This window comes from Silurus aristotelis (assembly GCF_946808225.1).
Source record: "Silurus aristotelis genome assembly, chromosome: 5".
NCBI classification, from domain to species: Eukaryota; Metazoa; Chordata; class Actinopteri; order Siluriformes; family Siluridae; genus Silurus; species Silurus aristotelis.
The window spans coordinates 16,054,891-16,079,009 of NC_139578.1; the positions used below are offsets into that span (position 1 = coordinate 16,054,891).

The window sequence follows — 24,119 nt, forward strand, 5'->3', positions numbered from 1 at the left end:
AGTGACTGGTGCCAGATTTTGTTCATAAACACAAGCAGTTGTTGAAATGGCTTAGTTTTTTTTGCAAGATGTTTATTTGGCCTATTTGGAAGGAGTCTTTAATAGCAGTGCTTTGTTATAGTCAGTGGCAGGCTGTAACTTTTCAGGCCAGAGGGTTTCACAGTTTCTTGGTAATGCATTTTCTCTTATTAAACCCTTTCTCACAGTACACAGGCACTCCATTCTGCTCTTTTCAATCACTATGAAAAAAAAGAAAAAAGTATTATTTTATCAGCACTGGTCTTTAATAGCGACTGTTGGGTTTCTGTGTGTAGAGTACCATGACTGTGTTTGGCTCCTAGTAAGCAGGGTGGTGAAAGGATGAGAGCCCCCTGCATAAAGTAAGCAGCGCTAAGAAACCTTTTTTTAATAAATAAATAGTAAGACATTGTCTACAACTGGCACAATAAAATGTAAACATTTCTAGCATTCGTAAACATCGGTGATTGCTCATATCTGCTTTATTAGAAACAAAAAAGGTATCAAAACATATAATGTAAAAATACATGGACTAGAGTGAGTTAAACCCAACAGAATGTGCGATCAAAGGAAAATCATGTTTTGGAGCAGTTTCATATCAGTGGATACAATATAAAGAACTACATTATAATGCATTAGAAAAACAGGATTTGAGATTTATAAGAAATAACCAAGAGGCCTAAAGACATTTGTGAAGTAGAAGCTCATAAAGCTGATTCTAATTAAAACACAAAACCAACTTTCATTTATTTACCATGCTGAAAACCTGTAGGCTACTCAGCTAAATTGTAATCCACATTTGGATTACACACTGCACACACAAGCTGCACACATAGTCACAGGGAGCACCAACCTTCATAAGTCAGTGTGCCAAAAACCAGCATCTTGTGTACATCAGAGGCTGTGCAAATTGTGCTATTCTGACCACGTGAGTTACCATGTCTGTGATTTTATCATGAACAGCAAGTAAGAACAAAGAACAAACGTGAAATTCTTAGTAAAACTGTGCAAATCTGCCACAAAGATGTTTGACATGATTCTGCAAGTTTTTGGCGATGCTGCAAAGAGACGTTCGAGGTGTTTTGAAAGGCGCGTGTACTTCAAAAGCGGAATAATTTTACTGAAAGGCAACAGGTGATCAGGAAGACATTCGACAAACTGCAAGCTCAAACTGTCGGAACCATTCGGCAACTTGTGCATGATGGTCATCAGAAAACAATCCGCAACATTGATGCCATTGTCGGGTAATCATATGGAGCAGACCAGGGAGCCCTCACATGTGATTTGTACATGTGCCGTGTTGCTGCCAAGTTTGTCCCCATGCTGCTGACCCTGGAACTAAAGGAACACCACGTCAAAGTCAGCCAAGAACTCCGTCAGTGTGCCAGAGATGAGAGAGTCCTTTATGTCGAAGATCATTACTGGTGACGAAACTTGGGTGTGCGGGTCCGACCCTGAGACGGCATTGTGCTTCGAGAATATGTTCCCAGGGGCCAGACCGTCAATAGCAAGTTCTACTTCCAGGTTTTAAGGTGTCTGAAGGATGACATTCAGTGAAAGCAAGCTAATCTTCAAACTTTTTGATACCACCTTGTGTATGTGCAAGTGTGTACATGAATGTAAGCTTTACAAAACAGATGATTAGTAAACAAATGATAAAACAGATGAGGAGACAATAACACTTCTTAACACATGGAATCTTGATATATGCTGGCAACATTTACCTCAAAACTCACTGCTCCGTTGTGGTCTGTGTCAAATGCGTTGAAGAGAAAATGTGCATATGTGGAGGCATCTGAAACAGAAACCAAGCATGCCAATTTGCATTTTATGTTATTTCTAATATATAAGAAATAACATAAATTATTAGAAATAACATATTATATATACAATAACATTGTGTGTGTATATATATATATATATATATATATATATATATATATATATATATATATATATATATATATATATATATATATATATATATATACACACACTGTATATATAACATGGAGAGAGAAAAAAGCACCAGTTTGATTCACAGACATACTGACCTCCTTGTGGAAAGAACTGTGCGTAAATGTCCTTAAACGTGTCCTCATTGACCACACCACTTGGACACTCCTGTAACAAAGAAAATCATTATTTATCCATGACAAGATCAATTAACCTTCAACAAAATATTATTTTAACTACTATACAATAACTGTAAGAAACATATTCCAATAGTGCTGATTGTGTATTGCAAAAATCACTCAATCACCCCATCTTGTATTTAAAAGATGTTATGTATTTTGCTTAGGAAAAATGTTAAATAAAAAGCAATTTATATGCTATAAACAATGCTATCTCATTCCAAATAGCTGCTTCCTGAAGAAGCAGGACTGAAGAAGCCATTCATGCTGAGAGGCTTTATTAATCATTCTTTGTTGTGAGAGTTGATTATTCTTCATTGTATCACTGTAGCTGATTCAGCAGCCAAAATGAATAGGAAAGCTCACCCTGATTTATAGCAAGGGCTCTCAAATGGAATTGAACTAAGTGCTTAAAAGATAAGACGGTGTCACTAAAGTGTCATTAATAAAAAGCCAGAGAAAACACAAGCATGCAGTGAAAGAGTGAGGACTGTGGTTTAGAAGAGGACCATCTTCACTTGACTTTCAATAGCTAGTAAAGGTTATATTCTTTATACTTACACACTAAGTATACTGTTATAAACAGTATAATACAGAGAACTTGCAACAAAATCAATGACATGCTATACGACCAAAACTATTCAAAACTATGGACACAAACCCTCATAGCCACACTACAAAATTCACTAGAAAGCCTTCCCAGAGAAACAGAGGCTGACACAGCAGCTACTCCATACATGCCATCATACTGTACATACAACAGACCTTAAATGCCCAACCTGACTTGACTTGACTTGACCCAACTACAAAGTCTAGTTGTAAAAGTCAGGTGTCATATAATTTTTTCTATTTAAAGTATGATGCTGTAATGGCAATAAATACCCTAGACAATCTTTCCCTAAATCCTCTGGTGCAGATGCCAGTCTCCTAGACATAATGTACTGTATGTGTCATTGCATCCACTGCATTATTGTACAAACATAGCAGATGATTTGCGTTCATTAAGTTATGGATTGTCCCACCAAAAACAAGAGAACCGCTCAACCTTGTAACACCCTGGTGGCTCATATACCCGAACGCCACAATATTGTCTAAGCATGTGGTGGGAATGAAGGAATGGTGTGTATGGGGGGGGGGGGGGGGGGGGGGGGGGGGCAACACATCACATTTCAGCCTTTAATAAGGAAGCCCAACAACTACTGTCAACAATGCTAGCACACGCTAAAGGTGGTGTAATGATTCTGAAACCTGGATTTTGTCTTTTTTTAAAGAGACATTTAAAAGATTTTTATGGCCATAATGAACATTATTTAATGTATGTAATAGCAAGTGTCAAAAATGCAACAGATAAATAACTGTATGATCTGTATGCTCTTGCAAAATAAAATGGAATTATCGAACTCTTTGAAAAAGTGCTTACTTGGTAACTGGTCTGAGAGACAATGCACTCTTAGAATGGATGCAGTGAGACATAGAACTCACAGTTAAAACAGTCCTTAATATGGCATGACTGTACAAAGTTATCAAAAAAATGCAGACTGACCTAAAAGTAGAAAGCAAATTTGATAAATGGTCATGTGAAATGTGTGGGAAAACACCTAGTCATGGGAAATGGCAGTGTACAGCCAATGATGTTAAATCCCAGGCATCAATAAGAGAACATTGCATAGCACTGTGTGCAAAACAGTACATGTGGCTGAAACAGTGAAACAGAGGCCTTTTTTTTTTTTTTTTTTTTTTTTTTTTTTTTAAGACACGGAGCGAAGTGGGCCAGGATGTTTGGGCCATGGGATTGTCAATTACGCACAATAAAGTAAAATTTTGTCATTCCAGATTTCAAATTTAGAAAAATAATAAAAGGATAAACCACAACAAGTGCCAAATGGGACTCCACTATCTCTAACAGGTATGTCCCGTAAATCCCTTACCAAAGGAAAGCTCAGTGTGCAAAATAAAATCTGTGGTCAATCTGCACACAGCACTGCCAGCTATTTTAATGTTCAATCTGGTTGCTATATTTATTTACTGTCAGGGTCTAGGCCGTATCAGCCATACACAATTACTCCATTCTCTATGGCTATATCCCAGGAGAGTAGCACTCCCTTTGCTGAAGAAAGTCAGTGCAATTAGTATGTATGGCATTGTTTGGAGTTAGAACTAAGGATGATGAGCTGACCAACCAACTGCAAAAGAAGAATATTACGTAGCTGTGTTGACCGCACAAAACTCATTAAGAAGGAGAGTAAGAAGAAATACATCCTTCAATTAAACAGGAGTTCTGACAGATTCCGCTGTCAGATCAGTTAGCCGAATACACAAAATAACCTCAGTTGGAAGATTATTTTAATATGCTAACATTTTGTAATTGCTTTGGCAATGGGGTGGTCATAAAGTTACTGTCCATTGTAGTGGTTATTATCTCAGATGATGAGAAGATGAGAGATTCATATGCAGTGCTGGCCAGGACTGGAAAAGCTGACATCACACTGAAAATCTCCATTAATAAAAGAGCTTGGAGATGTCAAACTATTGGTTCATATAATTTCAGCAAACGATGTGAAGCCTAATCCACACACCCACAGGGTCCAGGGTCAGCAAGCTTAGCAGTTTACCTTGGTATGGTAAATTATCTAGGTTAATTTATACCATACATTGCAGAGAAAGACCTCTTACATAGTGTTGAGACAGAGCCCAGCAAGAAGACTTTGGTAAACTTAAACACAAGCTCTCATCCCCACTGGTACTCAAACTAAAACTAATGAATCTGCAGATGCATCATCATATGTGACATTACACAGCTTACCTCATTCATATAACATAAAAGTTAAGACAATTACTGCCAAACATGCATCAAAGAGTGTCAATCCAAAAGAGTACTTAATACCCACTGAGTTTCCTGCCAGACCATGGTTTAAGTTGGGTGAAGAATTGTTTTCAATGCATCCATCTTCTAGTGGTGAACTACTTTTCCAGATTTGTGGAGACTGCCAGATTTTCCCCTGCAAGATTTATTGATGTAAAAGTGCACTTAATAGGATCTCAGATTCTGTGCTATTAAAAAAATCAAGACTTTCTTCGTTTCCAGACGAATTTCTGTAGCCACAATTAATGCAGTGTGCATTTTTGTTTCACCATTTTTATTACAACTATAAAAAAAAATATATAAAAAATATTACCAAAATTAAAACCTTCAATGCAACACACATTTAGTCACAACATCCTTTCTTTACTCATATATAAAAAACATATAATCTATACATAAACATAATTCTGGACTTTTATGACGTCAGCTCTCAACTTTGTCCTACACTGCCTGTATAAGCATGGGACTTGCAGCATGGCAATTTGTGGAAGAGATAACTGATAAGTTAAACTACTTAGTGTAGACAAAGCTCAAGAGATATCACTATCCATGATGAGTGGTTAAAATATAATGCAGTGCAGTAATACTAATCATCAGCATTCTCCAAAAACGAACATTATATAAAAAATGTATTATTCACTGAGGTGAATCTTTCAAGGACAGGACACAGCCCTGATCTCGGCAACAAGCTGTTAAGTGACTAGCCCTTCAGATCAGTTTAATATAATTGGGCATGCAAACAGATGCAAAAGACAGCACAGCTCATTGCAGTTTGCGCTAATCTCTTCCAACATAAAAATTGTCAAAAAAGGACAGCAGGAATGTCTGCTTTATCGTGGTCGCATTATGCAAATATTGCACTTATTTTTCACTACATTTTACAGCACAATATTTGTCACTACATGACTTTGTGTCAATTCTTCCAACACTTCCAACAATGGCAGTTGGAATTTTTTTTTATAAAAATTATTAATCTGAGTTACAAAAATATACTTTTTGTCTGATTTTAAATAAATTATGCAGCATGATTCTAATTTAGAATGTATGTCTTATTTATATTATTATATTATTATTTGAATTATTAAGTACAGTTAAAATAATAGCTGCAATTATAAGAGTGATAAACATAAATCTGGACCAACATTTAAATAAAGCATAACTGACAAATATATTGCAAAAGTGGAATATCACCCTGTTTAACCATCAGAGAACCACCAGCCATGCCCCCCCTTTAGCGCTCAACACTCCCGCTCAGCCGCTCCCTACTACTAATAACCTACACCCTGACCTAACCCTTAGGGCCACCAAACACACAGCGTGGGCCTTTGGTTGGTCCATGGCAGCCCTAGTAGCCACAGAAAAGGCATCTGTGGCTCACCCTGTCAGATCTCCTTGACAGGGATCGGGTTGTGCTGCTGAACGATTAGATGGATTCTCCTGGCTTGTTGGGCGACGCTGTAGTGGCGGTTGTCAACAAGTTCCAGGTGTTTAAGAAGCAGTCTGCAGCGTTCCAGCGGTACCTCCCTCGCCGCTCCCAAGGGGCTGCTTGATGGCAGCCTCAGCCTGGTACGTCCAGGCACCGCAAAGCCCAGAAAGAGAGCGTTAAACGGCTGGAGCAGTGCCCAGCAGCCGTCCCCCATCCACAGCGAACTTCGGGGCGGAAGAGGAGGGAGACACCCGCTGGAGGGGGGCCGTGCTCTGAAGCACATTTTGTGGCAGAACTAATGGCTTGGCCTCCCGGTCATGCTGCGGAGGGACGGGCACCATGAAACGAGGTGTACATAAAAGGTGCTCCTTTTTGGGCCTAGAGCGTCGCCAGGGGCCCCTGAGGGGGTTGTATGCTGCAAGGTGGCGTCTGTTCACTACGTGGTGTGAGCACCACCATTCAGACCCAATTAACTGCCCGGTTGGTTCAGTTCTAGAGTTCTTACAGGAACAGTTTGCCACAGGGTTGACTCCTATTACCCAACTGCTGGCGGCTCTATCTGAGCCCCCCTTTGAGCCCCTGGCCGAAGTGGCCCTTAGGTACCTGTCTGTAAAGACCGCTTTCCTCCTGGCAATTTCCTCCCTAAAGAGGGTCGGGGACCTACAGGCTCTGTCTGTGGCCCGTCTCGCCTGGAGTTTGCCAGTTCTCTACCCAAAACCTGGGTACGTACCTAAGGTGCCTACGGCTCCCTCATGACCTGTCGTGCTGCAGGCATTCTGCCCTCCTCTGTTCTTAGCCCCCGACCAGGAGAAGCAAAACCGACTGTGTCCAGTGCAAGCATGTATCTCCACAGGACGAATCCGTGGAGAAAGTCGGAGCAACTGTTTTCTGCTATGGCCCTAACAGAAAGGGATTCCCTGCCAATAAGCAGACTCTCAGCAGGTGGGTAGTAGATGCTATATTATCGTCCTGTAAGTCCCCTGGTCTCCCTGCTCCGCTCGGGGTCAAGGCTCACTCCACTCGGAGTGGGGTCTCATCTATAGCCTGGTCCGTTGGAGTCTCACTCAAGGACATCTGCGAAGCTGTGGGCTGGTCCACCCCACTAACCTCCGTCAGGTTTTATGACCTCGACCGTAGAGACACTCCGGGCTCCTCTGTCCTACATGCTGGTTGTGAGGCTCTTACACACTAGGCATGGTCTGGTCAGAGTGGCGTGATTGGACACTCATTCGCAAAGCGTTGCGATGCAGCTCGAGTTCCAGAATAGGGAATCTCTAGGTTACATATGTAACCCTAGTTTCCCAAAGGGAACAAGATGCTCCATCCCTGGGCCATGGTCCCTGCATTCCTGCGCTGCTTACCTTCTCTTTTGCAGAGGCTAATGTCGCTACCACTGCGCAGCCACTTTGTAGCTGCTGGTTGTCGCAACGTTGCCCGCTGATGATGTCAAAACTTGCCTATTGGCCAGATTTCACACATGGTTCAGAGCGTGGACAACGGAAGGATTTCCCAAACCATTGCGACGCAGCGTCTCGTTCCCTCGGGGATCTAGGGTACATACATAACCTAGAGACGATATAGATTATATAAAGTCTAAAACCTGTAAAGGGTTAGAGTACACATGCTCTATAGCAGGAACATAATGCTTAATAAGAACGTTGTTTTTTTTTCCAGCAACCTCACTTCTTAAAAATTTAGTGCTTTTTGGTTTGTATTTATTTAATTTACTACACAATGGCCTCTGACTTGAAACAACACAGAGAGCAAATCAATCAAAGCACATTATGCTCTTATGTTTTAGAGAAATCTTTCCAACCAGCTGTATTATGAAATAATCTGAAATGGTCTCTCTATTTGCACATGTGGGACAGACATTTCACATGCATTAGCCTGTTTAGTATTAGGCTGAAGCACTAACAACACCTAATAGCTCAAAGTCATTATCCTCTATAGAGCAGCTGGGAAATCAAGAGTCTAATAATGTACAATTTATCATACCTGTGTCCTTACTTATGAGAGTACACTAGTGTTTTGGCATTTTCATGCAACTGGTGTTGTACAACTGGTGGTTAATTTGATATTACTATCAAATAAAGGGACTAATTTGCTGTTACACATATTTAAACATATATTTAAGTGTTAATATAACAAAATAAAATAAAAAATAAATGTTCAGATGATTCAGAGACCAAAACCTTAATTTAAAGTAAGCTAGTAAAGTCATTAGACATGAACACCAAACAGCTACAATATAATTTCATATTTATTTTCAGGTTTCATATGTTCTCTTTCTATAAATTAGCTTAAATGTTACTGAAATACAGACAAGCAAAAGCCCATCTTATTGTAAACACTGTAATGTTTGGAAATGTATCCATAATGAACTCATAATTTTACATTTCTAAATTAAACTGCTGTTTCTTTTTAACAAACCTGCCCCTTAATATAGCAACATTATATAAACTTGGGTCTCTACTGTATATAGTGTTTCCCTGTTTCAAAATAAGGCAGGAATTTGTTTGAATCTAGATTTAAAATAATAAAATAACATGAGAAGATGCCTATTGTTTCTCAGCACAATTTATAAGACACACAACAAGCTGCATATACTGTGTGAGTATACAAGTGTGTGACTGTGCATTTACTGCAGCAGGTTTGCATCTGAAGGAGTTCACTCAGAGCATGCATGTTCTTCCTGAGAAGAAAAAGTAGTGGATGTTAAGCAGCTCAAACTGTTCTAAATGAATCCTTTACACACAAAAAATAATATATCTAGAGATAATTATCTACTGATTGTGGCTTGGTTATGATTTTAGGACACTGTACACACACTATGGAGAATAAATTAACATACCAATGTAGAATAATAGCATATTATAAGCACAATGAGTTTGAAGATCCAGGTAGTACAGGGTCATTTTAATTACACATACAATGCCACATCGTATTAACATTTGTAACTGCACTGTACAGCTTTATTAAAAAAAATAAAGGAGGTAAAATTATGTGTGTCTCTTAAACAAAAAAAACATGTGGATGAAACAAAATAAAATTTGCATTGTGAGACTGGCAGTGTAATTAATACATGAATTGTGATTTAGGCTTCAATTCAAGGTAAGTATAATTATATAAAATATGGAAAATGAGGGGGTACTGCAAACAATAGCATGCTCTGTTAATAAATATAATAAAAAATGATCTATCTTTCTATTCATAGAAAGACATTATTATTTTGACATTAAGTTTATCTACTATGAAGTCAACCTTATAGTATAGTAAACTTTCCAATTGTTAAAAAACATTAAGGCATAATCCTGATTTTTCATTATTAATATTTTTAAACATTATAATTTTCTTCAACTGGTTTCCACAAGAATAATTATATAATTTTAGATTCAAATCATTAGCATGCAAAACTGTGCTTCCAAAAGAAATTTCTAGGTTCACTAATTCCCACTGTGGGGGTAAAATCTATTTTTACAGGCATTTGCCAGTCTTGCAGATGTTAATATAGAACACACCAAAAACCCAAAACCTTAATGCCTTTTTTTTTTTTAACCCACAGTAAAGACATTTATCTCTAAAACAATATATTTGCATTTTTACAAATCCAATGTTTTAAGTTACTAGTAAAACTTTAATTTCAAGAAAAAATAAATGTGCTGCAGATTTAGTACCAAATGTCCCTGGGTGATTTTGTATGTAACAGTAATCTGCAGAAAATCATCAGCATTCAGGAACTATGTAGTATTGGTCATTAAGTCATCAAATATATTTTTATTATAGATAAAATTTGAATATATTTATATTAAAGATTAACAAAATGTTAATCTTTAACAATACTAAAACTCCAAGGTCGCATTATTAGCTTGTGTTGTGCCAGGTAAACAAACACACGGCAGCTTATAACATATAATTGAATGGTGCTCAGACTGAGAGCCTGAACAGATTCTTTGTTGTTGGGCTGAGCTCTGGTTAATTAAACAGGAATGCCTGTTGAAGCTGTCATCCTTCGCCTAGTTTGCACAGAGGATGAAAGACGCAGAGTAATTACAAGCTAAAGAGGCACTGCTTCTCTCACTATGCCATCACTTTCTTTGGCTCTTAACAAAAGTCAAAAGTTCTATTAACATCATTTAGCCTGGAGCAGCAACACACAGTTCATTACACTTTATAAATAAGCTGAGTGTAATTAAGCGTTTTTCTGCCTTTCATCCATGATTAATCAATAATTAGCTTACAAAGTGATAGGGTTGAGCTGGGAAATAAAGTCATGTTTAAGGACGTTTCTAAAGATTCGGACATCTGCGGTATAACAGACAATAAAGCAAAACTAAATTTTGTTACAAAACATTTGATTTACAGAATGAGTTCAAATTTGACACTGCTGTCTCTAACCAAAGAACTTAATGAAATACTTAACCAACATAGCTAACCCTTCCATCCTTCAACGTCATTGGAACACACTGGAACCAAATTGATTTACCAAACACCGGCTAATTCACCATATAACAAGACAATGACCTGAAGTACCTGTATAGGTCTCAGCTCTGCAGGCATTTTTTAAATAGCAGTCAGCTGGAATGGTATTTATCATGGAATGGCCTGCCAAGTCCCTGGACTTATTGAACTGACGTAGAATAAACTGGAACACAAGGTCAGAAAGAAATATCCAACTAAAAGCTTGTGAACTCTGGCAAGTTTAACAAGAGGCATGACAAAGAATTTTAGCTAAATGTTAGGAGAAACTAACTGTTCTGATTCCAAGAGTGTGTAAGGCTTAGTATAATATTCATGCTAAGGGTGATATTTGAATAAAAAATAAAGTTTAACAATTGTACATTAATATCTTGTTTGGTAAAACTAAATATTCATACTATTAAATTACTTAGTTTGTTGTGCAATTACTTAGTTTGCTGCATATGTCTCTCAAAAAACTATAAAATACTAGGTTTTTCCACACTTTTAACAGTTATTGCTGTTAAGGGTTGTTATAAAAAAAAAACTTCAATTAAGGGGAAGACAGAACATGCTGGAAGCAATAATTGATTAATAATTGGCAAAGCCATTTTAGACCCATTCACAAAGACTTTAGGTACATACATATACATTTAGTCCAATTTACATTTATCCTATCTTTTAGTGCTTCATTTAGGATTATTGTAAATGCACGACAATGTTTAAGAAATCAAATCTTTAAATGCTTTTTCGGTTTTGTAAAGATCTGAAAAATGACTGGATAAATGTACAGAAGGATTTCTAAATATAATTTACAATTACAAATGTCACCATTTATAGTGCATTTATGTTGTGGCTGAAGGGAGAAGAGGTGGTGAGGGTGGAGGAGTTTAGGTACCTGGGGTAAACAATGCAAAGTAATGGAGAATGTGTTAGAGAAGTGAAGAAAAGAGTGCAGGAAGGGTGGAGTGGGTGGAGAAGAGTGATAGCAGGAGTGATTTGTGATAGAAGAGTATCTGCAAGAGTGAAAGGGAAAGTATATAGCACTGTGGTGAGACCTGCGATGTTGTATGTTTTAGAGACAGTGGCATTGAGTAAAAGACAGGAGGTGGAGCTGGAGGTAGCAGAGCTGAAGATGCTGAGATTTTCATTGGGAGTGACAAAGATGGACAGGATTAGAAATGAGTTTATTAGAGGGACCACACATGTGGGACGTTTTGGAGACAAGGTGAGGGAGGCGAGATTGAGATGGTTTGGACATGTGCATCAGTAAGAGAATGCTAAAGATTGAACCACCAGGGAGCAGGAAAAGAGGAAGGCCAAGGAAGAAGGTTTATGGATGTGGTGAGGGAAGACATGCAGGTAGTTGGTTTGAAAGAGGCAGATGAAGAGGACAGGTAAAGAAGACATTTGTGTCCAAAGAATACTAAAGTAGTTTAGATTAAGCTTGTCATAATAGGTACAATCATCCCACATTTTTCTATCAAGGCTTAAGCTTGTATTACAAGCCTACTTGTTTGTAATGAGAGAACTTATTGGGTGAGATGTAAGCACACCTCGTTAACACAGTAGTACGGTAGTAGTCTTTTAATTTTCTTCTAGAATTTTACAGAAGGCCAACAGTTCTGACTATAACTGCCATAAAGGTTTTTAAAGCATGGCTATAGACATCTCCTTACTTCAGAGATGATGTCAAATGCCTATTACTTATTTTCAGGCTTTGTGTCAGGTTGAAAGCCAGATAAAGATTCAAAATTTAAACAATTAAAAAGAAAGAGGATTTTAGCACTTCACAAAATGCTAGGTAATGGACAATCAGCGTTCTATCATTGACAATAATTACAGGAAATCTGGTGGATGTTTGGATCTGGTGGAAAGAGGGTTATGATTAAACAATGTTAATTGGTACTTAGTTTTAGCAGACATTTAGTGAATAGACAGTGTATGCTGTTGCAAAGATTGGTCAACAATACTTTATACTTTAAAATGGCACAAATAGGAGATGATGAGAGATATTTTAACAGCTCCAGAAACCTCAGCCTTTAGATAAGCCCACTTCACCAAGCTCTTCCGCATTCACACTATTTACATTTCAAGAGCTTAGAATGACAATAAATTATATTATTATAATATTATATTATTATTATGAATACTGAGCATGCACAAATATCAAACTATCTGCAGATAAATGTTCTCCTCCAGCTTGCTATACTGATACTGATGCTATGAGTCAGTGTTTTGACAAAATTAGGACATGCATTGTTGATCAGTTTTCTGATCTTCATATCTGGATCATAACTGGCAAGCAGATTTCTGTGGGTTTGGAGACACTGTACACCTTTTTAAAACATGATACTATTATATCACAATCAAATGAAATATGTCCTGGTAAGGAAGTTTCTGTAAGGGGTATGTGGTTTACTAAATCTCAAACAGCACTGCCACTTGTAACACTAAGAACATGTTTTATGTGAAAGTTTTTATAATCTCCATCATTTTAATGCACTTATGTCCTTAGATTTGTTACTGACTTACTATATTAACACATCTTACGTCGATCAATCTTCAAAATGAGGTTGTAGCTTACATTTTTGAAGCCGCGGTAGAGAATCTGTAGCTCTTTGCGAGAGAAGCGAGTCTGGGCTTCCAGCTGTTCCAGGGCTTCTGGCCGATGGCGCACAGCTGACAGCTCCAGCTCATCCTCAGTGCTGTCTGTGGAAGACACATTGGAATATATGTATGTATCAGACTCACTGTCTTTTTTTTTAGATAACTGTACACCTGTTTAAAATCTAATAAAGCTATAAGCATTGCAAAAGGCCCTCAACAGCTGAGACTAATAATCACTGCTGTCATATCTACAAGTGACAAAGAATTAGTTAAACATCTGTCATTCTAATTACAGTGTTCCTTGTGCCTTCTGCATTCTCAGCATTTTCTTATATACTTCATAAACTTCTCATTCAGCCATGTCCTTAATTCTAAAGCAAGCAATTCGAGTGTTTCTGAGCTACTAAACTAAGCTGTAATGATGATGTCTTGTTCACACTATTTGGGTGTGTGGGACTCTCAGCCCCTCCCACATTCTGACCAGTATCAGCAAACACTGGACAAAAGATGCAACCAGATACGGTACAAATGCATTATTTGTAATGCACATATTGTGTGGCTTAGATAGCTATAGCTACAATAAAGATACGTAGAGTTAAGCTACTAGTTTGTTTAAAACCAAATAGTCAATATTTTAACAGGTACAAACAAACATTAATATTTATCTTTATCTTTTACCTAATGCTTAAAAGATGGTTTTTTTATGCAAGTCCACTATACTGAAACAGATATTTGGAGCTCTGAATAGATGTATAGTGTCATTGTGGTACACTTGTACTCTTGACACTTTCTGTCATCTTTGACTTTTCTTTTCTTTTTTAGTTGTGATATTTTCTAATAAGCCTACTGGTTCTGTTTTACAAAATATAAACACATAATTCTCATTAAGCAAATAACTATTAATGAATGAATTCACAAACCCATAAAAAATTGTCTGTACTGGTGTTAAAACTGCAACTCGCATAGTTCAAATATGGTTTCTTGCCATTTGAATTAATCACTGAAAACTTTCAAATGTCCAATACATTCATCTTTTTTAATCATGTTTTATTTGGTACTGATCGCTTTCTGTACATCTGCTGGCTTCATGCTGACAATGCATTTTTGTCCCTGAGTAGTGGCATTATGAAATAAGAAAATTGTATTTTCTTAAAAAAAAACACACACATTTGAGTTATGCTAAAAGAAAAAAGAAAACTTCATGTATATTACAGCCCAAACTAATGCATTTCAGATTCTCTCTTAAATTTCAGTCAGCAACCAGACTCTTACCAATGTAGAATGATTCAAATACTGTAATTGCTTCAGTTTTCACCTGCATAAATTCAGTCAATTTGTGTATTTAGGGATTTGATGATTAAGTCAATTCAAGTTCTTTGATGCTGTGACTCTTTAGTACCACATCTTATTAGGTGCTTAATCTGAATCTGATTGGCATTTTGGACTGTGAATATTAAATAATTAATTTAAAATATAATGCTTTGAATATAAAAAATGAATATACAGATACAGCAAAAAAGGTGCCACTTTATTGCATTGGACATGAAGTAAATTATTAAGTAGAAATGTGAGTGTGTCCTTTCTAGTCAGTGTTCAAAATATATCTTCTCTCTTACTGCTCCACTGTGTCTTGTTGTGTTCACATCCCCTTAGACACCTGATAAAAGACAAAATGAGTTCGGTGTAAACAGCCAGCTCTCTTCAGCTGTTATCAGACCTGATAGTCCAGGGCTTTCGGATTGGTAAGAGGCACTCAACCATAAAGGATATCACCATGGTAGTGAGGTCTCTTACAGGTACAGCACTATGACACAGAGGACCAGTTAAAGGGCCATATGTGTCTTTTTATTAAAGGCTGGTTGTGTTATGTTGCATAACACATGATTCAATCACTTCAGCATAAAATGCATGGGGAAGAAAAAAACTAAATATCAAAATGAAATTTTAAATCAAATACCATTCTTCTAAACTTAGCTTTTTCTATTCTATACTATTTCTATTCTATTTTTCTATTTTCACGTAAAATTGTTTTAATTGTGAAGAATAAAGTTGTTTAATGAGTAAAAATAATTTAATAATTAATGCATTTGTCTGCAATTTTATTTTGTGCTCAAGTAATTGTTTTAACATTTAGGGTCAAATTAATATTAATTACACTTAATTAGTTTATACTAGTTAGAACCTTATGGCAAAGGCTGAATCCCATTTGCACCACTGCCAGCGTGTAGTTGAATGGCATAGTAGCAATGTACAAAACTAGTAACACTAAGAGCACAATAGACCAGCATGTTAAAAAAGTTTATTTACTGTATTCTTCCTTCAGAATCACCCCTACACAATTTCTCTTTCCATCTACACCATGATAGAACAGTTTAACACTACCTCCAATGTTCCTGGTCTTACTCCCTTTCCCTTTGGTCTCCTGATCACACACCATATCCACCTTTCTCCTCGCCATCATATCAGCTAGTACCTCTCTCCCTTTCCCAGTCACAGTACCAAAATTCAAAGTGCCCACCCAAACCTTCACTCTCCTCCACTTCTCCTCCCCCTGCTGTCTCTGTCGACGTCTTCCTCCTTTCTTTCGGCCAACAGTAGCCTAATTTCCACCGGTACCCTGTTGGCTAACAATACCTGTGGCAGTCGTTGGTAACCCGGGCCTCGACCGCTCCGGTATGAAATTCTAGTTTGTGATCTGCATATTTGATTTGGCATATATTTTACGCCGGCTGCCCTTCTTAACACAACCCTCCACATTTATCAGGGCTTGGAACTGGCACTAAGAGTGCACTGGCTTCTGCAACCCTAATGGCTGTGTTCTGTGAAGAAATAGAGACTGATAAAGCCAAAAGAACAGTGCAATGAGAGGAGATGGAATCACTTAATTAGTTTATACTAGTTAGAACCTTATGGCAAAGGCTGAATCCCATTTGCACCACTGCCAGCGTGTAGTTGAATGGCATAGTAGCAATGTACAAAACTAGTAACACTAAGAGCACAATAGACCAACATGTTAAAAAAGTTTATTTATATATATATATACAGTGGGTACGGAAAGTATTCAGACCCCCTTAAATTTTTCACTTTTTGTTATATTGCAGCCATTTGCTAAAATCATTTAAGTTCATTTCTTTTCCTCATGAATGTACACATAGCACCCCATACTGACAGAAAAACACAGAATTGTTGACCTTTTTGCAGATTTATTAAAAAAGAAAAACTGAAATATCACATGGTCCTAAGTTTTCAGACCCTTTGCTGTGACACTCATATATTTAACTCAGGTGCTCTCCATTTCTTCTGATCATCCTTAAAATGGTTCTACACCTTCATTTGAGTCCAGAAATTTTTTATTATACTGATTGGACTTGATTAGGAAAGCCACACACCTGTTTATATAAGACCTTACAAATCACAATGCATGTCAGAGCAAATGAGAATCATTAAGGTAAAAGGAACTGCCTGAAGAGCTCAGAGACAGAATTGTGGCAAGGCACAGATCTGGCCAAGGTTCCAAAAAATTTTTTGCTGCACTTAAGGTTTCTAAGAGCACAGTGGCCTCCATAATCCTCAAATGGAAGACGTTTGGGACGACCAGAACCATTCCTAGAGCTGGCCGACCGGCCAAACTGAGCTATCGGGGGAGAAGAGCCTTGGTGAGAGAGGTAAAGAAGAACCCAAAGATCACTGTGGCTGAGCTCCAGAGATGCAGTCGGAAGATGGGAGAAAGTTGTCACAGTCAACCATCACTGCAGCCCTTCACCAGTGGGGCTTTATAGCAGAGTGGCCCGACGGAAGCCTCTCCTCAGTGCAGGACACATGAAAACCCGCATGGAGTTCTCCAAGATGGTGAGAAATAAGATTCTCTGGTCTAATGAGACCAAGATAGATCTTTTTGGCCTTAATTCTAAGCGGTATGTGTGGAGAAAACCAGGCACTGCTCATCACCTGTCCAGTACAGTCTCAACAATGAAGCATGGTGGTGGCAGCATCATGCTGTGGGGGTGTTTTTCAGCTGCAGGGACAGGACGACTGGTTGCAATAAAGGGAAAGATGAATGCGGCCAAGCACAGGGATATCCTGGACGAAAACCTTCTCCAGAGTGCTTTGGACCTCAGACTGGGCTGAAGGTTTACCTTCCAACAAGACAATGACCCTAAGCACACAGCTAAAATAACGATGGAGTGGCTTCACAACAACTCTGTGACTGTTCTTGAATGGCCCAGCCAGAGCAATGACTTAAACCCAATTGAGCATCTCTGGAGAGACCTAAAAATAGCTGTCCACCAACGTTTACCGTCCAACCTGACAGAACTGGAGAGGACCTGCAAGGAGGAATGGCAGAGGATCCCTGAATCCAGGTGTGAAAGACTTGTTGCATCTTTCCCAAAAAGACTCATGGCTGTATTAGATCAAAAGGGGGCTTCTACTAAATACTGAGCAAAGGGTCTGAATACTTAGGACCATGTGATATTTTAGTTTTTCTTTTTTAATAAATCTGCAACAATGTCAACAATTCTGTGTTTTTCTGTCAATATAGGGTGCTATGTGTACATTAATGAGGAAAAGAAATGAACTTAAATTATTTTAGCAAATGGCTGCAAAATAAAAAAGAGTGAAAAATTTAAGGGGGTCTGAATACTTTCCGTACCCACTGTATATATATATATATATATATATATATATATATATATATATATATATATATATATATATATATATATATGTGTGTGTGTGTGTGTCATGTCATTTGTAGTGATAAACATAATATATTTCTTATCTTGTAAATTGTGATTTTTTTTTTGTAAATATAGTGATGGAATAATAGAAAATAATGGAAACTCTAGACCTGCTGATGTGGTCTGGGATTTTAAGCAGTTACAACATTTTTTTTTTATAATATTGTGCGAGTTGTTCAAGATGAAAAAAATTGCCATTTTATTATTCAGTTTTTTTTATTCTCTTTATTCTAGTTATTCTGTAATTACTATAAAATATTCACAATCTACAGTAAAAATAGTGAGGAGATAAAAGATGTGTTGTAATGATAGTGAAGGCTCAGAATGTGTGGATGGGATTTAAGTGTTTAAGAAGTGAAAGCAGTTGCGTAATGGTTAAAAATGTGTTTGTTAGAAGGCATATATGAAAACAAATAATATCCTTTTGTTTGTCAAGTCCACTGATCTCAAGCCCATGAAAAATACTGGCCTGGAAGATAACAGAACAGCCGTCTGTAGGATAAAACCTGAATTCTAACTATATAATATAGCACAGCCACTCTACCACCAGATACAGTCAACAAATAGAAAAATAGATTGAGAGGGTGCAGAAAAGAGAGAGACAGATTAAAACTGGTCTGTGAAGAAATAAAGACTTCTTATTATTATTTCGTCTTCTGCCATTATGGGTCTCTATAGCAGATAATCCGTCTCCATACCCCCTGTCCTCTGCTTTTTTTTAATACCAATCTCTGAACTCCTCCACCTTCTCCACCGCTTCTCCCTGCTACCGCACCACTCCACTACCCTTCCTCTGATTCACACACATTTACTCTGTCTTACTCCTACTGACTTTCATTCCTCTTCTTTCCAGCACGTACCTCCACCTTTCCAGGCTCTTCTCCACCTGCTTCCTATTCTCACCACAAATCACAATATCATCCGCAAACATCATAGTCCATGGAGGCTCCTGTATGGCCTTGTCCGTCAACCTGTCAATCATCACTGCAAACAGGAAAGGGTTCAGAGTTGATCCTTGCTGTAGTCCAATATCCACCTTGAACCAGTCTCTCATTCCTACTTGACACTTCAATGCTGTCACACTGTCCTTATACATGTCCTGCACCACCCTCACATACTTCTCTGACACACCTGACTTTCTCGTACAATACTACAACTCCTCTTATCACATCTACCTTATTCTTAAAGATCGGTACCAGCACACTCCTTCTCCATTCCTTAGGCATCCTCTCACCTGCCAAGATCTTCTTAAACTGCCATCTCTCCTAAACATCTCCACGCTTCTACCGGTATGTCATCTGGTCCTACTGACTTTCCACTCTTCATCCTTTTAATCACTGCTCTTACGTCCTCCTTACTAATCCTATCCACTTTCTGCTTTATTATTTCTACAACATCCAACCTTCTCTCTCTCTCTCATTTTCCTCATTCATCAGTTGCTCAAAACACTCCCTCCACCTTCTTAACACACTCTCCTCACTATTCAACACATTTCCATCTCCATCCTTTATTGCTCTAACTTGCAGCACATCCTTCCCAGCTCTAGCTCCAGTATCCACTGCCAACACGGTACAGTGTCCAATCTCCTTCAGGTTGCATCTCCTACATAGAACATAGTCCACCTGTGTGCACCTTTCTCCACTCTTATATGTCACCCTATGAACCTCCTTCTTCTTAAAATAAGTATTTACCACAGCCATTTCCATCATTTTAACAAAATCTACCACCATCTGCCCTTGCATTAAAGTCTGCCCAAATTCCTAATTGTTCTTTCCTAGGTACACTCTCCTCCATCTCACAACCCAATTGTGGAGCATAAGCACTGATGACATTTATTATCACCCCTTCAACTTCCAGTCTCACATTCATCACTCTATCAGAATCTTTACCTCCACTAGACTCTAACTTTACTCTTCCTTCAGACTCACCCCTACACTATTTCTCTTTCCATCTACACCATGATAGAAGAGTTTAATCCCACCTCCAATGTTCCTGGCCTTACTCCTCTTCCACTTGGTCTCCTGATCACACACCATGTCTACCTTTCTCCTCGCCATTATATCAGCTACCTCTCTCCATTTCACAGTCACAGTACCAAAATTTAAAGTGCCCACCCAAACCTTTACTCTCCTCCACTTCTCCTCCCCCTGCTGTCTCTGTCGACGTCTTCCTCCTCTCTTTCGGCCAACAGTAGCCCAATTTCCACTGGTACCCTGTTGGCTAACAATACCTGTGGCAGTCGTTGGTAACCCGGGCCTCGACCGATCCGGTATGAAATTCTGGCTCATGATACGCATATTTGATTTGTCATATATTTTACGCCGGCTGCCCCTCTTAACACAACCCTCCACATTTATCAGGGCTTGGAACTGGCACTAAGAGTGCACTGGCTTTTGCAACCCTAATGGCTGTGTTCTGTGAAGAAATAGAGACTGATAAAGCCAAAAGAACAGTGCAATGAGAGGAGATGGAAGCACTTAGAGAACTTGCTTTGCATTGTGGGAGACTGTTTTATGGCAATGGAGCAGAGGAAAAGCTTGCGGAGACGTGCTCTTACTCCACTCCTGCCACCTCGCCGAAGACAAACAGAACCTAGAAGATTCACCAGGAGCATCAGCATGGTTAGCAACAGGATTTAAAACATGCATAGAGTTGGATCTGGTGCAGGAATGACAGGTTTCCACTGAGATTGGAATCAGCATTGTTGAATATGTGTTGAGTGTTGAAGAGAATTCCCTGTTAGTCAGAAGCAAGACCAAAACATGCCATGCTAAGCAAACATTAGCAGGACAACACTAGTTTGATCAAACATTCTATATAAGATCCAAAATGGCAAAATATTAAGTTTTATTGGTCTTAATAATTGGTCAAGATATTGAAAGAATTAAACAAATAGTTAAAAAAACTTAGTAGGGAGATTCATCTTCATCCCTGAATATATTTAGATAAACCATGCATGGGGGGGTATGACCTCCTGTGCCAACATCTCCACAGACATCTGCTTTGGCTTGAGGAATATTTACTTGGTATGTTATACAAACATACACAAAACTTCATGCCCAAGAGTACGGTAATACAATAAAGCTGTGGTAGTTTTTAGTTATTCCCAATAATTAAATATTTCTGTTTGTTGGAATACTGCATTACAGATGTAACAAGTCTGATTATTGTTTTTTCTCTCTTTATATTTAAAAAACCTGACATTTTTCTAAGTGTAAGGTGTGTGTGTGTGTGTGTGTGTGTGTGTGTGTGTGTGTGTGTGTGTGTGTGTGTGTGTGTGTGTATATATATATATATATATGTGTGTGTGTGTGTGTGTGTGTGTGTGTGTGTGTGTGTGTGTGTGTGTGTATATATATATATATAAATATATATATATATATATATATATATATATATATATATATATATATATATATATATATATATATATGTGTGTGTGTGTGTGTGTGTGTGTGTGTGTGTGTGTGTGTAAGACAAGTTTCAAAGAATCTTTTTCATGTACTGTGCAGCTATAACTTGTGAAAATGCCTGTGCGCATAACATTTCTTCATTGCAATGGAAGAATGCTCTATATAGCTTGTTTTATATAAGGTTTATGTTTTGTCTGTTTTTTTCATTCCATTTTTTGTAGCCTACACATTGAAACTTTGAAGAGCACAACTCTTTTTAGGTTTGCCTGTACAAATACATCCTACCTCGCCTAGGGTGCTAAAATCAGTGTTTTTAGCAAAGCAGGATGCTAAAGCTCTAAATGACCCTGAAGCACTGCTGAAGATCACACTGGTGGTGTGTGGTGTTTGAAAGATAGAGTGGGCATGAGATGACCAGCATTCCTCCACAACTAGCCATCCATCACCCCACACCTGCTCAATTATAAGAGCAACACAGATAGTGAGGAAAAAGACACTGTAATAGAGTAGATGTCAGAGCTGAAAGAATAGTAAACTAGGTTGGCAGCGTTGTGGAATCATTTAAAAGAGCAGATAATTGGAAATTGTGCAAGTCATTATTTGGCACGAATGCAGGTCAAGCTTGGAATCCCTCCTGCATTGTTTGGTTGGAGGCATTAGCATTAGGCCAGAGTACAGAAAATTGAAGTATGTGCATCAGTAACACATTGTGAACTTATGTTTTGTTTGACTTTATTTTAAAGCAAAGAAAAAAAAAATCATATACATGCATTTGTTGCAGTGTCTGACATTCTCTTATATTAAGAATATTTTACATACCAGAACATTAATTTATTAAGATTAAGACAAATCTTGCCAATTAGGCAGAGAATTTATATATTTATTTCATGCATCAGTTGTCAATCCAAGCAGACACATGCACACTATCACTGCCTTTTAAAGTGCGTATTAAGTCCAAGCAAAACAAATCAAACAATCATGATAGTTAAATGTTGATGATAATGAAATGTATCAATATTTCAAAATGCTGCATCCAAAAGAAAAACATATCTGGTATCATTCAATAAAACACAAACAGAAGAGAGCTGCCATGATGTATTTTTGCCATTCTGTGCAGAAACCTTGCAAAAACTATCCAGAATTCATAACATCTAGATAGACAATGTGTGAAATGTCAGTCTGTGACTCAAACCTGATCTTTAACCCTCGCCATATAAACGTCACCACTGTCCATTACTTTGATGTTAAAGCAGAAATAAAGTCAGAGATGTTTCACAGCCAGAGTAATGAATATTTAAACTGAACAAAATCACATTCATCTGTGATCATCACAGTTCTCTTGTAACTTTTTGTAAGAAATTCACTAATTAATTAATTGCTAAATTCATGCCAACCAATTCAACCACTGTGGTCTGTTTTCCTTATTAAATGCCCTTTAACAATATCTTAGCTTTTCTGTGAATTGCTTAATGTCCAGTACAGTAAGAATTAATGACACTCCAAGAAGAAAAAAGTGTCCTCAAATAAATAATAAATAAATAAAACAAAAATGTTTAAGTATATTTTTTCGCTCACAAACATCCAGCGTGGTATTCATGGTACCCCCAAGAACCTTAAAACTATCAGTCTTGAGGAAAATACCTAACCACCTCCCTATAGTGATGGATGAATAAAATGACAAATACTAACAAAAAAGTTGCTGTGTAAAAAATAATAAAGAATTTAAACAACTACCACAATCAACAACTACAAGTCAACAAGACTGCTGTTCAGATGAAATGTGTGCAAGGAGCAATATCTTTAAAAAACTTACAAAATGAAGCACCTAAGCTTGAACTAAATATCACTGGAACTTCAAATTCTGAAAAAATGATATTTTTTCATTGTCTCCCAATGTTCATCTCTGCTGCACACTCACACACTTGATGTCACCCAAATGAGGATGGGTTCCACTTTTGAGTCTGGCTCCTCTCAAGGTTGCAACCTCATAACATCTAAGGGAATTTTTCTTGGCCACAGTCGCCACGGCTACTCATCACGGATAAAAACACACCATTCACCTTAAATGTTAAATTCTGTAAAGCTGCTTTGAGACAATGTCTGTTGTAAAAAGCGCTATAGAAATAAACTTGCAAACATGCTGTGTGAATTGTAGGAAATCCTCATGCACAAACCTACAAAGACTACAAAGGAGCTTGAAATGCTTATTAACAAGCTTTCTCTCAGGTTTTCTCTAAAAGTATTAGAGATTATAGAAAGAGGCTTAGTGCTATTATTCCCTCCAGGGGAGGCTTCAGCAATTAATTAGGGAAGCCACTGATTTTTGATTGTAATTTTGTTACAAAAAATGCAGTACTTAAGAATCCTTATAAAACAATATTGTGTTTAAAAAATACTTTACAGTCAGAATATATATATATATATATATATATATATATATATATATATATATATATA

The 24,119-nt window shown here is 37.7% G+C and overlaps 1 protein-coding gene across 5 annotated transcripts in view; it reads right to left on the reverse strand.

The window, feature by feature from the left end:
* kcnip4a (potassium voltage-gated channel interacting protein 4a) overlaps positions 1–24,119 on the reverse strand; it is a 163,306-nt gene that overhangs the window by 1,539 nt on the left and 137,648 nt on the right. For all 5 annotated transcript variants that reach the window (XM_083540857.1, XM_083540854.1, XM_083540858.1 and 2 more), the window contains exons 2-4: positions 13,488–13,612; positions 2,073–2,142; positions 1,743–1,813 (exon numbers count right to left, since the gene is read on the reverse strand). In XM_083540857.1, coding sequence (XP_083396983.1) covers positions 1,743–1,813; positions 2,073–2,142; positions 13,488–13,612 — 266 coding nt within the window. The remainder of the gene's footprint in view (positions 1–1,742; positions 1,814–2,072; positions 2,143–13,487; positions 13,613–24,119) is intronic.